At 45.3% G+C, this 14,751-nt stretch overlaps 1 protein-coding gene across 1 annotated transcript in view; it reads left to right on the top strand.

The window, feature by feature from the left end:
- LOC130132850 (roundabout homolog 2-like) overlaps positions 1 to 14,751 on the top strand; it is a gene marked incomplete at its 3' end in the record, with an annotated part of 43,239 nt that overhangs the window by 8,396 nt on the left and 20,092 nt on the right. Inside the window, exons 6-14 of the mRNA XM_056301871.1 lie at positions 198 to 322; positions 2,688 to 2,859; positions 3,052 to 3,257; positions 5,392 to 5,473; positions 5,719 to 5,887; positions 8,118 to 8,284; positions 9,639 to 9,760; positions 10,460 to 10,676; positions 11,581 to 11,699. Coding sequence (XP_056157846.1) covers positions 198 to 322; positions 2,688 to 2,859; positions 3,052 to 3,257; positions 5,392 to 5,473; positions 5,719 to 5,887; positions 8,118 to 8,284; positions 9,639 to 9,760; positions 10,460 to 10,676; positions 11,581 to 11,699 — 1,379 coding nt within the window. The remainder of the gene's footprint in view (positions 1 to 197; positions 323 to 2,687; positions 2,860 to 3,051; positions 3,258 to 5,391; positions 5,474 to 5,718; positions 5,888 to 8,117; positions 8,285 to 9,638; positions 9,761 to 10,459; positions 10,677 to 11,580; positions 11,700 to 14,751) is intronic.

The following is a 14,751-nucleotide window of genomic DNA, read 5'->3' as shown; positions in this document are numbered from 1 at the left end:
AAACTGCTGATTTTCAATTTGATCTGGAAATAGTGGTGATATAACTGATGATAAGTGTTAGCTTGGGCACAAATGAGCAGGTTTTGATTGCGCAGTGCAGATGGTATGAATTTAAAAAGTATGAAACGTGACCTAGTTCTGCAACCTCCCAAATGTGAGAAAAGCCTCTAAATGGTCCCTCTCCTATCTGTCTCCAGTACCACCCCAGGTAGCCATTAAGCCCCGGGACCAGATTGCTACCCAGGGTCGGAGCGTGGCCTTCCATTGTGGGACCACAGGAAACCCTCCGCCTGCCATCTTCTGGCAGAAAGAGGGCAGCCAGGTAAGAAGGAGAGCAGGCAGCAACAAAGAACGAGTGATGCTATTTCTGGAGTATCTATGAAATAGTATCTACCCACTTATAATGAGAGATGGGCAGAGATACTTCATAATGTAAAATGTTGAAAAATACAAATGCATCTTTTCCAAATGTATAAAACTACAAAATCCTGGTATGAAAAATCTATTTGATTAAAATACATGTATTTTGTATTTCAGATACCAAATAAACACATGGTGTCTGGAGTGTTAGAGTTTCTCCAGAGATCGCCTCCGGACAGGAAGGGGGCTTAAAATCAGTGTGTGTTATGATAATGATAATGTAAAAAGGTATTCCTTGATAATGTAGACCCGAATCCTTTTAGGTCCGTTTTACCAACCCTTATATTGTTTGCATCGATGGCATGGGTTTGAATCCAGTCGGTTTAAACGCCGTCAATGACACGTCGTCATGTGTGGGTTATGTGACTTAGATGAATAGACTAGCGCTAGAAAGAAGACGGCTGCTTTTTTTTCCCATCTTAAATCTGATATCTGTTGAAAAGTATTTTCTTTAGTATTTTCAAATACAGAATACTGCTCCCGTCAGCAACATATTAATTTATATTCTGTTTTCCTCCAGATTGATCAAATACAACTACAAAATACTGAAAAAGTAATTACTTCCAATACTTTTAATTAAAATACAGCCCAACTCTGCTTGTAATGATGAGAATATCTGAGTATATGTCATTTAAAAGTATGTGGGTAAGTATGGAGTGATTTGCATTTTCCAAAATGGGAGTTAAAACGCATTATATTGCTCCGTGAAAAACATCAAATACATGTTATGAAAAGAAGTCCCATCCACAAACCATTGGACTTGTCATGTTTTGCGTGGCTTGTTTGTGCTTTCCGTCTCGCCGGCTTATTTCGTTTTTCGAGTCAAAACAATACCTCGCCGAGCGACAGTGTCCCACGTCTTCACGCCTTGTTTTCGTTGGAGTGAATAATCTCAACAGCATAGGACAAACAGGTTTCGTTCGATTTAATGGCACCGTCTCTGACACTTTGTTTGGATCTCTTGCGCTTTCGAACACACATTTTGCCAGGGGAGATGGCGGAGAGACAAACGAGGGAGGGGAGCCCATTTGCATTTGGCTCCGAGATGTGAGGACAGATAAGTGTTGGAAGGCGATGTGGGATTGCGTTGGCAAGAAATTTTCTGCTTGCAGACACATTTGAGGAGGAAAGGCTAGGGGGGGGGTAGGAGCGAGAGAGGTTTGAAGAAGAAGAAGGGAGGGGGTTTTGGTCCAAGAAATACAGTACATCAGGTGCGGGTGCTGCCTCTTCAGGGCAGACCTACAGACAAGCAGCATTTACCATCCTCTGTTACCCGACTATAAATACCCCTGTTGCTCTCAAACAGCTGAAACCGCCAGCTTGGAGAAACAACTCGGGATGTTTTGAGAAATTTGTTTAGATGCCGTCGAACCAAATGAGGTAACGGGAAGTTGGGCCCGGGTGTTTTTGAATACGCTTCAGTCGGCGGGATAACTGAGACCCGGCTTTGCTGATGGTGGAGCTTTTTTTTTTTTTTGCTGTATTTTGGGGATTGTCTGTAGCTTTATAACCTTGGCCCCCCTCCACTGTAGTCTAAGCCTCTTAGGGGAATGAAATGGGTTGCTGAATGGATCGACGTGACCCCCCCCCCCCCCCCCCGTGTTCACATCAATCTCCCTTACTGAAAACATACTGGGACAACATAAAATGGCTCTTAGTGTGCATCATCCCATCCTGTCCCTGTTCTCTTTTTTTCGATATAATGTTTAGACATGGGCTGGGATGTGCCTTAGGATGCTTTTATTTTATCCCCCCCCGCCTTTCTCCCCAATTGTATCCGGCCAATTACCCCGCTCTTCCGAGCCATCCCGGTCGCTGCTCCACCCCCTCTGCCGATTCGGGGGGGGCTGCAGACTACCACATGCCTCCTCCGATACACGTGGAGTCGCCAGCCGCTTCTTTTCACCTGAAAGTGAGGCGTTTCGCCAGGGGGACGTACCGTGTGGGAGGATCACGCTATTCCCTCCAGTCCCCCCCCCCCCAAAACAGGCGCCCCGACCGACAAGAAGCGGTGCTAGTGCAGCGACCAGGACACATACCCACATCCGGCTTCCCACCCACAGACACGGCCAAGTGTGTCTGTAGAGATGCCCAAACAAGCCGGAGGTAACATGGAGATTTGAACCGGTGAGCCCAGTGTTGGTAGGCAACGGAATAGACCACCACGCCACCTGGACGCCCCAGGATGCTTTTATTAACTTAATTAAGTGTCACAATGGTTTAAGACTTTCTTTTCCTTTGTGACGTTTATGTGTGTGTGTTTCCAGATGTTGCTTTTCCCCGGCCAGCCGCCCTCTCAGTCCGGCCGTTACTCCGTGTCCATGAAAGGAGAGCTGACCATCAGTGACGTCCATCCTGACGACTCCGGTTTCTACATCTGTCAGGCCATCAGCGTCGCAGGAAGTGTTCTGACCAAGGCCCTGCTGGAGGTGGAGGGCGGTGAGTGTTTTCAGACGGGAGTCAGCATGGCGTTGTATTCGAACCTGGATGATTGGTTCAGTGCTCGGTGTACCGTAAGATTCACAAGGACACACAAATATTATAAAAAAAAGTCTTTGGGGATTTGTTTTTTTTGTGTGTTTCTTACACCCACGTTCATCACATGAATTTTTGTTGCCTCTTATCATCTAGGTCCTTCGGATCATGTCCCGCCGATCATTCGCCAAGGCCCAGTCAATCAGACTGTATCTCTGGGGTCGGTGGCGCAACTGCAGTGCCACGTGATTGGTGGAACCTCTGTCAGGATTTCGTGGGAGAAGGATGGAGAGAGGATTCGAAAAGATAAAAGTCGAATGACCTTGATGGAGAACGGCACATTGCAAATCAGCAACATAAAGGTGTGCATTAGTGTGTGTGTGTGTTTGACTTTGTGTGTTGTTGGTGGGCGTGGTTGTGTGCTTGTGCATTTGTATGTTTACGTGTGTGTTTTTGTGCACGTTTTTGTTTTTTTTTTTCAAATCTAATTAATTTGTTTGGAAGGGCACGGCAGAAATGTCGTTTGAAAGCTCCTTATTCATACACCAAGGGACTGAAAACAAGGCCGGTGCAGATAATGCCTGAGCTGCTTCTTTTGACCTTTCTTTTGAACTCTTTCTGCAGGCTAGATGGTGGCAGTGTATTTAATTGTCCATTCTGAGTGCCTTTTCAGTTTTGAAAATCAAGGTGAGACTGAGTTTCAAAGACCGGTCCCTCTCCAGCCGCACATATCTCTCCAGCAGAATTACGTGCCCACGCAGTGTGTAATTGTAATGTTAATGAAAGCACTTGTTTGTCAATGCTAATGTGTTCTGCTGTGATTAAAGGGCAGTCAGTTGTCCCTTTGTGCTGTAACCCCACCTGGAGGTGAGCGGGAGCAGGGGAACGAGAGCAAAGCAGCATCGTTTCCGTTAATTGGTCGGCTATAGATGATTAACGATCTCTCAAAATTTAATTAAAGCTCCCTGCCGGGGCTTTGCTCCCTCAACTCCTCCGTCCCTCTCTCTCTTTCTCTCTGTCTCTGTCTCTCTCTCTTTCCGGCTGCACCACACTCAGCAGTGGTGTTCAGAGAACTTGGGTGCATTAGGGCTCGGTCCAGTGCACTGCTGAGGCGGGGGAAATCTGCCATGCCATGCTGCTCAATGGAACAGAAGAGATGCATTAACTTGGCATCAAGAGGCTGACGAGAAAAGAGAGAGATGGAGATGACGAGATGGGGACTAAAAATATTTACCCTGCTGATGCCCCTCTCCCGTCGTCAATATTTCAGCAGTGGTTAGAGCTACCTAAAAAGTTTATCTGCCCACGTGCTGGGCGGTCTGACAGCCAGAGGTCAGCACTGCAGTGAGTGATCTCATATGGCCCAATGATAACTCCAGTAGGCTGGATCTCTGCCAAACCGGGGTCAGCAGCTAACACCAACAGTGCCAGTGAAGCATATGGACATGTGCAGAGCGCAGTGTAAATAGAGGGCCGGTACAGCATGGGGCGCTGCCTCGGGCAGGACGTTGATAAAACTTATGGAGAGTGGCTTCTGGGAGGATTTCTGCTGCTGTTGTTGCTGTTGAAATGATGATTGCGTCACATCAAAAAGCACCACTTGATTCGTGTTTCCCAACCCATTCCTAAGTTACCCTCTGTCCTGCCGTTTGTCTTTGTAACCCTGCATAGGAAGGTCTGGTTTTCAACCACTCAACCAGTCATATTGTAACACATAATTGTGTTAGGCGTGCTAAATCTGCCATAATTCAGTACCGATTAGTGTAGTAATGCTGCATTTAAGAAAAAGTCATATGTTGGAAGTTCCTACTTGGTATATTTGACTTCCAACCACAAAATGTAGCCCAGCGCTCAAAAAGATTACGTATGAACAAAGAAAATGGTTACCCCACATACAGCTAAATGATACTGCTAAGTAGCTAACCAAGCTAATGCTAATGTTACATGACAAACCTATGTGCTACACACCTGTTTCTGTTAGCATAGTAAGCTTTGTCATAATGCCATGCAGGAAACTCGACTCAATGATGCATTTTAATAACTTAAAATTGTTTTGGGAAGATAATCCAAGTGCATGCATAAAGACATCTTAGGAAATTAGTCAGCCGTTTACCATGTACTCTGCTCTGCATGCCGCCATATTGACGTGATGTGATGTGAGGGCCTATTGGTGTGGTTGAGCCATTGAATTCTGCCTGAGTTTACTAGTTGGAACTTCAATATGGAGTCGTGTTCAGTTGCACTTCTCCTAGTAGGAGGGGGATGGATATCCTGACTTTATGAGTTGTCAGGAATGCAACTTGAGTGCAAGGAGGCCTACCTATGCAGGGTTACAGTGAAAATATGCAGGGGAGGGGGTATTGGAGGACTGGGCTGGGAAACACTGCCTTAGAAATTCAGCCTAGATCCAAAACATTCTTCAGTGATACACTTTAAGTGCTCATTCCTTTGCTTTTTGGAGACTGTCTCATCCTGGTATGGATGCTGTTTTGACAGGAAACAGACTCTGGGATGTACACATGCGTGGTGTCTAGTGCTGCAGGGGAGTCGAGCTGGAGCGGGATGTTGACTGTCAGAGGTACTCACACATAACTCTCTACGCACCCTGTCACTGTTACTGTGTGCATCTCCCCTCAAAAGAAACCCCCCGCCTCCCCACTGTCCTTCACAATGTCAGCTTGCTCATAGTACCGTATTAACTGTGACAAGGTACAACTCCATTATTTTCTAACATTATTTTCTGCATCTGGACGGTTCTGTTTTTTTTTTTTGTTTTTGTTTTTTTTTCTCCCTCGGTACCGTTTCCCTCGTTCTGTGTAACAGAGGATGGAGGTCCGTCGCTCTCTAGGGTGTCGGAGTCCATCCAGCTGCCGGGCCCACCCCAGAAGCCGGTGGTCACGGAGGTGACGAAGAACACTGTCACCCTCACCTGGCAGTCAAACCCCCATGAGGGCGGGGCAGCTGTTACCTCCTACATCATCGAAGCTTTCAGGTATTCATTTAGACATGGACTGCAGGACACTTTACTGTAGATGCAGTAGACATTGTCTGAAGCTGCTTGGGTCACTCTCTTTCTATTTCTTCTCTCACTGTACTCCATATTCTGGTCTCCAGAGAGTTAGAGCGCCTTAGTCATTTTAATTTTATTATGTTGTTGCATCTTGGAGGTGATTCATAGCTGCCTGAGGGGAAAGGAAGTTCCTTGAAGTGATGCTGAAGCTAAACAGAGAGAACGTGGAACCCACTCGTCAAGCTTATGACCATTGCATCCATAGGATACCAACTATTCAGCTATAGGCGGGGAGAAAAGATAGATAAGTGAGAGATGGGGGAAAAAGAGAGTTAGAGAGAGAGAGAGGACAATTATTTTAATGGTCAGTACAGCACCTCTGTCCTTTTCTGTCCTGGGGCAAATGGAATATGCCAGACCAGTTGGAGAATTCACTCATTAGAGAAGCAGAGAGAGAGAGAGCAAGGGTGGAAGCATGCAGGGTAACGTGCCACAAGCACACGTGCACACATATACACACACATGTACATGCACACACACACTGGCACACAGGCAGATTGTCCAACTGGCTCTGTGGAACAGGAAGCTCATTGCGGCAGATTTGCTCATGGACTGAACTGTCAGTTGCAGTACTGGGGATGCTCCAACGTAGCACCACCAACTGTAATTGCTAGGATTTTTTTGCTCGCTTTTCAGGCATCACTGGGAACAAAGGATGGCTAAAAAGCGAGTTTGCTGAAAGACAAATTTTATGTTATAATAGGCCCAGCCATTTCTCCTTTGCAGCGTTTTTGACAATGAACAGGTGGACAAGTGAAGGATAGATGGGTGATTGGGGACTTATGTAATCGCTATCACTGTGGCTTGCCTCTAAATCCATCTACAGACATAGCTTTAAATAGAGCTGGACAGCCTGCAGGATTGTTTCCCTGGACAGCAGCTGAAGGGAAAGGTGCAGGAAGAAACAAAACTGACGGCAGAGGAAAGCTGTGAACAAAAAAAAAAGAAGCTGTTATTCCTTGCCATTTTTCTCAAACAGACTTCAAGACTTGTTTTTCGTTGTGTTCACTCTGGTATTTTAAGTGCCCAGGGCCCGATTGCACCAGTTGTGTGTAAGTCCTTACTAAGTTGTTGTCCCTTAAGTATTTACCGAGTCAAAATGTAAGCCACACTAAATTAAAAACAGGTTGCAACACTCTTACCTGCTGTTGATAATAACTTACTTGTTGCTAAAAAGGCGAAGTGTAACTATTTATTGTGGGCGACTATGAGATAGCTCACAGCCAGACTAATAATTAGTAAGTAATAGCATAGCAGCAACAACGGCAACAGCACTGAGACATTTTTGAAGCAATTATTATTATGAACCACAGAAACGATTTGTCATGAACATGTTTGACATGATCGGCTATGTCCCCTATCAAATATGATGATATGGACAGCCATGCCTCGTATCGACTCATGAGGCTGTGGTGAACATCCCTATTTGCATAGGTGAACAGGTTTTTGATTGGCTGGCTGCTGTGATGTTTGCCTAGTAACCGATTTACACATTTCTCAGGCTTTGCTAGCTACATCATACCTTATGTTCGAGCAGTGCAACCCAAACTGGTAAATTGCTCCTTAATTGCTGGTAAATTCACTAATTAAGACTACACACTTAAGGGGCGTCCGGGTTGTGTAGTGGTCTATTCCATTGCCTACCAACTCGGGAATTGCTGGATCGAGTCCCCATGTTACCTCCGGCTTGGTCGGGTGTCCCTACAGATGCAATTGGCTGTGTCTGCGGGTGGGAAGCCAGATGTGGGTATGTGTCCTGATCGCTGCACTAGCGCCTCCTCCTCTGGTTGGTCAGGGCGCCTGTTCGGGGGGGAAGGGGAACTGGGGGGAATAGCGTGATCTTCCCACGCGCTATGTCCTCCTGGTGAATCTCATCCTCGCTGTCAGGTGAAAAGAGGCGGCAGGCGACTCCACATGTATTGAAGGAGGCATGTGGCAGTTTGCAGCCCTCCCCAGGTCAGCAGAGGGGGTGGAGCAGTGACCGGACAGCTTGGAAGAGTGGGGTAATTGGTCAAATAAAATTGGGGGAGAAAAAGGGGGAAACCCCCCCCCCAAAAAAAGAAAAGACTACACACTTAGAAAGGACTTTACAAACATATTAAAGAATGTCATGAGTGACTGGTGCAGCCCTGTCCATTTCCTTCCTTCCCAGCCAATCAGTGGGCAGTGCCTGGCAGACTGTGGCCAACCATGTGAAGCAGGAGCGGCACACAGTTGTTGGGCTTTTCCCCAACACAGTTTATCTGTTCATTGTCAGGGCAGTAAACTCTTACGGCCTCAGTGATCCCAGCCCGATCTCCGAGCCCATCAGAACACAGGGTGAGTGTGCATTATAAACTAACAGGTCCATCTCCACTGAGTCCTACAATACAACACAACTTCCCTTAAAGGTCCCATGAAATGAAATAATGCATCTTGATTCCTGTTACCTCTTTTATCTGCACTCGATTTACATCTGCTTAACACTATATTCTAGAAATTCATAAAAAGATATTCTGTTAAAAGTGTTTATAAGAATATTTTTTTCTCTTCTTGACAAATAGTGATTTTTTTTTTTAGTTCCATCATCCTTCACTTGCAGAAGTACACTAAACAAAATGTCCGCCGAATAGGGGCGAGATTGAGAGAATACAAGTGATTTTCTACCACCAAACCAAAACTAGCCAATAGCATATCAATATCCACATTCTCCTAAAAATGTCTGGCTGTGATTGGCTGTCAGTCAAATCAATCTCCCTCCCTTCAGGAAATCCCCACCCAGCCGTTTGGTTTCATTCACGGGACCTTTAAAGCAGAAGGGAAAGAATTACTTGTGGGTTGATTTAATTTGTCTCTTTAAAGAAGTCCTATGATGGAGAGGGCAACTGACCTTGTTTTGGCAGGATTGGAACAGTATTAAATGTCAGTTATGTGCATATAAAACATGGTGTCAGTACTACTTGAAATTTCATCATGGTCTTGTTAGAACAAAGATCACAGGACTGAACGACCCAATCAGAACTGACCCCTCTGGCGACATCACTCACAAGCTCCGGTGAAAACAACCAATCATTTCTGACCAAGCCAGACGCGAGATCTGGGTCTAGTTTTTGTACATTTGTTGTTTTCGTAGTCACTTTGGAGAAGATCTGCTGAATCAGTGGGTTTTACTCCTCATTCACCCAATGATCAGGGCAGTGAGTAGTTATTGTGTGAGAAAAATGTGCTTCGTGCACTGAAAGCAGTTTGTTTCATTCAAATGGAAAAAAGATCTGTGAAATCACTGAAATTGGGTTATAATCTTTTTTTCTTTTCTTTTTTTAAATGGCCTCTTACTTGGAAATGGCATAAAATTGCTTTGAAATAGGAACTTTCTGTGCTTTTCAGCATAAACGGAGATTACCTCATGTATTCTATTCTATTCCTTTTTAAGATGATTTCTCTTGCAGTGTCGATCCTTATAACGTCACACTTATACAGTGATATTTATAAAGCTGATGGTTGGCTTCCAGCATAGTTTGTAAAAATGGATTTTGCATATGAATTCTGAAAAAATAATTGCTGTCCCTGTGTGACACCGCTGTTGTGCACCGAGACACGCTGGAACTCCTCCAAAAGTGTTTCTTTAAAAAGCTGTGTGTTAGCGTGCTAGTGCGCTATTCGGCCGAGCCTGAGCGATATTTCATTGTTTCAGACGGGAGTCCGACGGAGCAGGGTGTGGACCACAGACAGGTGCAGCGGGAACTGGGGGAAGTTTCTGTTTACCTGCAGAACCCTGTGGTTCTGTCTCCTTCCAGCGCCAAGGTCTCCTGGACTGTGAGTACACAAACATCTGCTATTCCAGCCATGTAAACTGGTTCAGGGTTGGCTTTAAACATTAAAAACTGCACAAAATACTTCTCGTTTTTCATTTTGGTCAGCCATTTTGATTTTGAAATACATGATTGTGAATTACTCGCTACACAACTCGTTCTGCCTCTGGTCAGTGTTGAGAGTCAAGTTAGATTTATATGTACAGCAAATTTCACACATTTCAGCACATTTCAACCAGTGTTGACCACAGTGCTGGAAAAACATTAGCAGTAGTAATGAATAAAAGTCTGGACAGAACATACAGTGCAAATAATTATGACACAACACACACAATACAATGACACCGACAATAAAACATAATACAACACAATACAGCACAGTACAATAAAATGCAATACAATGCAGAAAACAATAAGAACAATACAGGGCACATGAGGAAGAAGCAGTAGCCAGGGAGTAGAGATGGGTTTTGAAGACGGGACTTACATGAATCAGTAGTGGGAGCAGACCTAATACACAGGGGTAGTCTATTCCACAACCCTGGGGTAGTAAGAGCAACCACAACGTCACATCATCCTTCAGTTGCAAAAGGCAGCAGTGAGCGGTTGAAGGATCTGCGTAACCTGGAAGTGGAAACGGGAGTTTGAGAGAGTGTTTCTCCCATTCATTGTACATTTGTTTGGCCCTGTGCTCCCCCCCCAGGTGGCCCATCAGTCTCGGTACATTCAGGGCTACCGTCTGTTTTACCGGACCATCGGCAGCTCCTGGTTGTTCCAGGATGTGGAGGCCACGCCGGAACAGAGCGCCATCTTAACGGACCTGCACAGCGATACTGACTACGAGGTCAAGATTCGCCCTTACTTCAACGAGTTGCAGGGTGTCGACAGTCTCATGGTCCTGCTGCGCACCCCTGAGGAGGGTAAGCATTACAGGGGAACATCCCCACCGCCTGTCTTCCACTGCTATAGCGATCACCTGTAGAGCGTAGCCCCGGTCATTAGTGTTGTTTTTTTAACCTGCATTGATGACACCAGTGTCGCGAATTAAATCGATCAACCGACTGAAAGCTGTGTGATATTGCACGTTTCATATAAAGAACTGCAATATTATGTGTTTTAAGATACACAAGTGAGAAAAAAGGACAGACAATTTAGCTGTTTATAGGCCAAAGGATCATAATTACATGAGTCATTGCCAATTTACAGCATCTGCCACGGCTCACATAAATGCAGACCATTTCCCCCTAAGTTGTTTTGGTTCTTAGGTCTCACATAGGTTTACATTTTCTCCATATTAATGAAAACGTTGCAGAATTACCTGAGAAATTGCGTCGAGGTTGGCTGATAAACAGTCAGATTTGAACAGACTCTCACGTTGACAAAATACGAATTTGGACTGGCTTGGGTCTCCCTTGAAAAAGAGATTCTTCATCTCTATGGGAGTCTCCTGGTTAAATAAAGGTTAAATCAAAAAATTAATGGCGCCTTACGGTTTTGTTGTGATTGACAGCTTGGGGGTGGAACAAATGTATAGTGCAGGTCAGTGATTGGTTGAAAGTTGCAACTGGGAAGTTGTGTCATTTGAGCAAGCTAGCAGGTTTGTGTACACAGAAATTGATAAAGTTTATGACCTAGAATCGGTGTAAGAGGAGAGAAGGGTAAAGTTTGGTGTAGGTTTTGACCCCGGTTGAATACCAACCCAGGTTTGGATAAGAGGGGAGTGAATATTGCTGTGTGTGTGTGTGTGTGTGTGCGTGCATGTGCGTACGTGCGCGTGTGCGTGTTTAAACAACTCAATAATTTCCCTTGTCGTTTTGTCCCCAGTCTTAAGCGCCCCTCCACAGGCTGTGTCGGTGGTAAAGCTCAGCAACACCTCCAGCATCAGTGTGTCATGGGAACCTCCACCGCATAACATTCAAAGTGGCATCATTCAAGAGTACAAGGTGAGACTCCAGTCTTAGCAAAATTGTCTGTAAAGATGCTTACACAAGCTTGACAAGTGTGAGGGCGTCAGCGTCCCCCCGTATCCTCCTCATGATGAGCGATCAAGTAGCTATGTCATCATGGAGGCAGGTTTGGAAATAGAGAGTGGGAAATGTTCTCACTCTCTATTTCCAAACCTGCAAACAAATGATGAAAATAACTCTGCGGGCCCCTGTAGAACAGCAGCTAGGCAATGTACCCGAGGCTACTACACCAAACCATATCAAATAATGACAGCCGAATCCACAAACCTGAATGCCGATGTTGGGCCAAGCATTATTTTTTCTTATGAGGTCATGATAAGATGTTAAAGGTTTAACGGATTATTTATTTAAGGTGCATTATCACCACGAGGGTCTCAACACACCTCACAATTAGGAAACAACAAGGGGTGAAATGATGTGAAGATTAAGCATGAAATAGGGAAAAAAATAACAGTGATGATAATAGAGAGCATGATAAAATATAATTACAACAATAGATATAGGAATAATACAGCAAACCATACTTCTATCCATCCGTTATCCAAACCGCTTATCCTACTCAGAGTTGCGGGGATGCTGGAGCCTATCCCAGCAGTCACTGGGCGGCAGGCGGGGTGACACCCTGGACAGGCCACCAGACCATCACAGGGCCGACACACACATTCACACCTAGGGACAATTTAGTACGGCCGATTCACCTGACCTATGTGTCTTTGGACTGTGGGAGGAAACCAGAGCACCCGTCTCAATTGGGTATTTATTTTGACAACCACGGTCTTGTTCTAGTAGTTTTTCAGTTCCGGTCATTGTTTGGGACTATTTCATGCTTCAGCAGTAAATTGCAGAAAAAAAGATTTGGATGCTTAAAAGCTGTTGTTGTACTGCTCAGGTAAACCAGATGCGCGTATAATGAGTTTTGCTTCCATTTTGATCAGATCGCTCGTTGCCCTAATCACGTACGTTACTTCACGCCGTCAAATCACTGGTTGTGCTTTGAAAAGGTAAGCGGCAAACGAGTTCAAGGTTCAAACCGGCTGAGCTGTGAGCAGAGCGCTACAACGCTTGAGTTCGAGTGCTGGAAGGTAGTGCTGCAGTGGAACACCATCCCCACAGGAAAACAAAGGCCCTTGCCAGCGCCGGAGGATTTTGCTGCTAATCGTGTCTAAGCACCGAAACAGGTGAGACCACGCCGGTCCGGAGAAGACGACTGCACGGGCTGATAAAGAATTTACCTCAGTCTTTTTCTTTCATCTTCACTTCGGACTGATCAGCGGTGAGACGGTTACGTCAGACGTGCACGGGAGGTGGAAAACAAAACAAGGGGAAACAAGCATTTTGAACCTACGGCGTTTTGATTTCACACAGGCAACATAAAATCTGCTGGTGGCATACTTTCAAGATTGTTGATTTAAATGAATAGTCGGCAATAACTAGAAGTGTTTTTATCTGTTGCCAGTACGTGCACGGCTGTGGAATGGGAACCAGTTTTTCATCAGATTACGTGCTGAACACCGACTGTCCTTGTCATCCGTTTTGTGCCTTTGAGAAGAACAGAGTCCTCATCATTTGTCCAGTAGTGTGTGCAGAACACTGATTACTAATCATCAATGCACTGTGTGAGAAATAAAGACTGAAGAAAGTAAAGGAGTGCACTCGGTCGAGTGCAGATCCCCGCCAGGCTTATCTCCCCTTCTCCGGCCCTCGGACTTGGCGACAAACCACCTCTTTTTTCGCCTACCGGGAGAAGAGAAAATACGGAGGCACTGCCTGTGTTATCATCACCCCTTCTCCGGTGTGCAGGCTTAGCTGAAAAACCAGCTGAGGAGGTGGCACTCAATTGCGGTATAAAACAGGTTTTTCAAAGGTTTTGAATCACCACAACCACAAGAGGTCCTTGATCATACGGTCATAACGGTGCACAGAAGTTATTAGGCTGACAGGCCCAGAAAAGGTTTGCTATGCAGCCATTTTGGTCTAACCCTAACCCTATCTTTATTTTCACAATATAATAAAGCTAGGTAAACTGTTTACGAACGTGCACGCTTGACTCACACGCTCTACGGTTGACTCAGATCAGGCAGCAGCAAGATTATGCAACACTTCCTGTTTTGACTTCGACCTAGAGGAAGTTTTTCCTGGATTATCAAAATTCTTTAAATAACTTTTCATCATGTTGCTGCCTGATCCGAGTCAACTGTAGATGTGAGCCAGTTGACTCAGATTGGGCGGCGATAGAGAGCGGCGATAGAGAGCGGCCTTGGTCAAGCGAGCTAGAGAGTGAATGAAGAGAGGGAATGGCGAGCAAATGTTTTTCTGAAGGTTTTGAATTACCAAAACCACAAAAGTTTCTTCATTATACAGTCATAACTGCACAAAATCTTTAGGCTGATAGGTCCAGTAGTTAGCTGCGAACACACACACGCGCGCAACCATCGCCTCCAAGGCCATCTACCTGGCGGGGATAAAAAAAACCCATTAGAATGGAACAAATGGTCTCTATTTTTTTGTCCTGAGATTGCGTCTGTTTCCACATGCTGCAGGTCATGAGAGAGGCACAAGTGTAATTGTAAAACAACTGTAAAAGTTCCTTGGCCATATTGTGCCGGACATGAAGTTTGTGAAGCCTAAAGCTGAGCAGCCTAAAGCTCGGCTCACACTCAAAAACAGCATTTTCCACATCCGACAGCTTAACATTTCAACACAAGGCCCTGACACAAAACTCCCATTCACACCTATAGGCAATTTCAGTGTCCCAACTTGCATGTCTTTGCATGAGTTTGGGAGGAAACAGGGGTACCCAAAGGTAACCCTCACAAACACTGGGATAATATGAAAACTACACACAGAGAGACTGACACCGAACCCAAGACCGCCATGCTGAGAGGCGACAGCACTGAACACTGAGTCAGCATGCAACCAGCATCTAAACGCTGCCGTGTTGACATGGCTGAATATTCAGCGCATTGTTTCACAGTCGTGTCAGTCGACTCAGAAATGACTGACATGGAAAAAGAAGATTCAGCATTAG

This window comes from Lampris incognitus, unplaced genomic scaffold (assembly GCF_029633865.1).
Source record: "Lampris incognitus isolate fLamInc1 unplaced genomic scaffold, fLamInc1.hap2 scaffold_187, whole genome shotgun sequence".
Classification (NCBI taxonomy): Eukaryota; Metazoa; Chordata; class Actinopteri; order Lampriformes; family Lampridae; genus Lampris; species Lampris incognitus.
Note: the sequence above shows the minus strand (reverse complement) of the source record. Positions and strands in the feature narration are given on the sequence as shown.